Source organism: Bison bison, unplaced genomic scaffold (assembly GCF_000754665.1).
Source record: "Bison bison bison isolate TAMUID 2011002044 unplaced genomic scaffold, Bison_UMD1.0 scf7180017847318, whole genome shotgun sequence".
NCBI classification, from domain to species: domain Eukaryota; kingdom Metazoa; phylum Chordata; class Mammalia; order Artiodactyla; family Bovidae; genus Bison; species Bison bison.
This window is the reverse complement of record NW_011477891.1, coordinates 4,723-7,004: the sequence shown is the minus strand read 5'-3', so window position 1 is coordinate 7,004 and position 2,282 is coordinate 4,723. Positions and strand designations below refer to the sequence as shown.

General features: G+C 40.4%; 1 protein-coding gene across 1 annotated transcript; it reads right to left on the bottom strand.

Annotated features, from left to right (window-relative positions):
* On the bottom strand, positions 1-1,749 carry LOC104990630 (14-3-3 protein zeta/delta-like). Its single transcript, XM_010842828.1, has 2 exons — positions 1,249-1,749; positions 1-508 (listed from the first exon to the last, which is right to left on the bottom strand). Exons 1-2 carry the CDS (start codon positions 1,664-1,666, stop codon positions 189-191), a joined length of 738 nt encoding a protein of 245 aa, XP_010841130.1. The 5' UTR covers positions 1,667-1,749; the 3' UTR covers positions 1-188.
* Between the last annotated feature and the right edge of the window lie 533 nt (positions 1,750-2,282).

Below are 2,282 nucleotides of genomic sequence, written 5' to 3'. Positions count from 1 at the left end.
TAAATGTTAACTGGCTCTACTCCCCTAATATTAAACATAAAAACCACATGGGAAATATAGAAATTCAAATAGAAGTAACATAAACCTGTCATAAATCGTAAACAAAAAACTATTTGTGGGACAGCATGGATGACAAATGGTCTACTGTGTAAATTTTAGAATGAGGCAGACAAAAGTTGGAAGGCAGGTTAATTTTCCCCTCCTTCTCCTGCTTCAGCTTCGTCTCCTTGGGTATCCGATGTCCATAATGTCAAGTTATCTCTCAGTAACTGCATTATTAGCGTGCTGTCTTTGTATGACTCTTCACTTAATGTATCAAGTTCAGCAATGGCTTCATCAAATGCTGTCTTTGCAAGAGAGCAGGCTTTCTCAGGGGAGTTCAGAATCTCATAATAGAACACAGAGAAGTTAAGGGCCAGACCCAGTCTGATAGGATGTGTTGGTTGCATTTCCTTTTTGCTGATTTCAAAAGCTTCTTGGTATGCTTGCTGTGACTGATCCACAATCCCTGGATAATAAAAGGCACCAAAATGTATCAATGAAAAGTACTTTGTTTTCATCCCTCAAACCAAATCTTTACTCATCCAGTAATAAATTCTGAAATACTAAGCTGCTGCAACTTAAAACTGGCTCCTAAATTTTAAAAAATAAGCTTCTCCTAGAAACCTACTCTAGTCACTGATCAACGTCAAGACAAAATAACTCTGTAACCATCTCAGTATAATTTTTAATTAGTCTGTACTGCTCTACAGTTATGCTGTAATTACTATGTCTTAAAATTGTGAGGAAACATTCCTATACATAAAATTGACTTGTGAGCAATCATACATTTTACGAAAGCAATTACTAGGCAGTAGGTATACAGCTGACCCTTGAACAACACGGGGCTCAGGGATGGATACCAACTGTTCACGCAGCTGAAAATCTGAGTATAATTTTATAGCTGGCCCATCACGTCCAACCTTGTACAATGTAGTACTATAATATTTACAGAAAAAAAATCCCTGTGTAAATGGATCTGTGCAGCTCAATCTGTGTTCTTCAAGAGTCAACTGTACAGTCTCAGGAAAAAGGAAAAAAAGAAGGGAAGGGACAGGGACTGGGGGAAGAGAGAGAAACAGAGAGGAAAGGGGAGAAAGAGCAAGGAAGAGTGAGCAGAGTCCATTTGCTGCTCTTCAAACAACAGAAGAGACCACCTCTGGCCTCTGTTACTTTGTAACATCCAGCAGACAGGCTGAGGCAGCGTACCTTTCTTGTCATCACCAGCTGCAACCTCAGCCAAGTAGCGGTAGTAGTCTCCTTTCATTTTCAAATAGAAGACTTTGCTCTCTGCTTGTGAAGCGTTGGGGATCAAGAACTTTTCCAAAAGAGACAGTACATCATTGCAGATATCTCTTAGCTCGGTCTCTATTTTCTCTCTGTATTCTCGAGCCATCTGCTGTTTTTTCTCAGCACCTTCTGTCTTTTGCTCAATACTGGAGACGACCCTCCAAGATGACCTACAGGCTCCTACAACATTTTTATAAGCAACTGAGAGAAGATTCCTCTCCTCATTGGATAATTCAGCTCCTTGCTCAGTTACAGACTTCATGCAGGCTGCCATGTCATCATATCGCTCAGCCTGCTCGGCCAGTTTGGCCTTCTGTACCAGCTCGTTTTTATCCATGACTGGATGTTCTGTGTCCGGAGTAGGTGGCGGCGGACGGACGGGGCTCAGCAGTCTCTGGGCGGCAGCGGCGAGGCTGAGACTCTGGAGTCTTTTAATTCAAGATGGACAATTATATCCTCGATCTCACTTCACCATATCTTCCAAGTACCATGAAAATATCAGAATAACTATAAAAGTGAAAATAAACCTGCAGTTGCAATGACGAATAGGGAGTAAAGTTGTAGAAGTGAAAACTATTAGAAGACTGAACAAATTTAAATTAATTTGGGGAAGTAAAAAACATGTGGGCTGGTGTTCATGATGAAGGTAAAAATAGAGTCAAGGCTCCTGCAATCTAAGCTAGAAAAAGGACAGGGCAACTAGGAAAGCAATATTATATTTTTCTCTGAAACTCTGGAAAAGCAATGCTCAGAACTAACAGAGATATGGACATTGAAAGGACCATAGGTCAGAACATAAATGTGGTGTACATGTATTGATTTGTTTGCAATCTACTCTGTGAATTTTCATGTTGGCCAATGGAAGAAAAGTAAATATACAATTATCATACGTGGAGTCTGTGACATATGGAGATTTACTGCGTCCTCAGAAAACATACATATCCCCAGGGGAT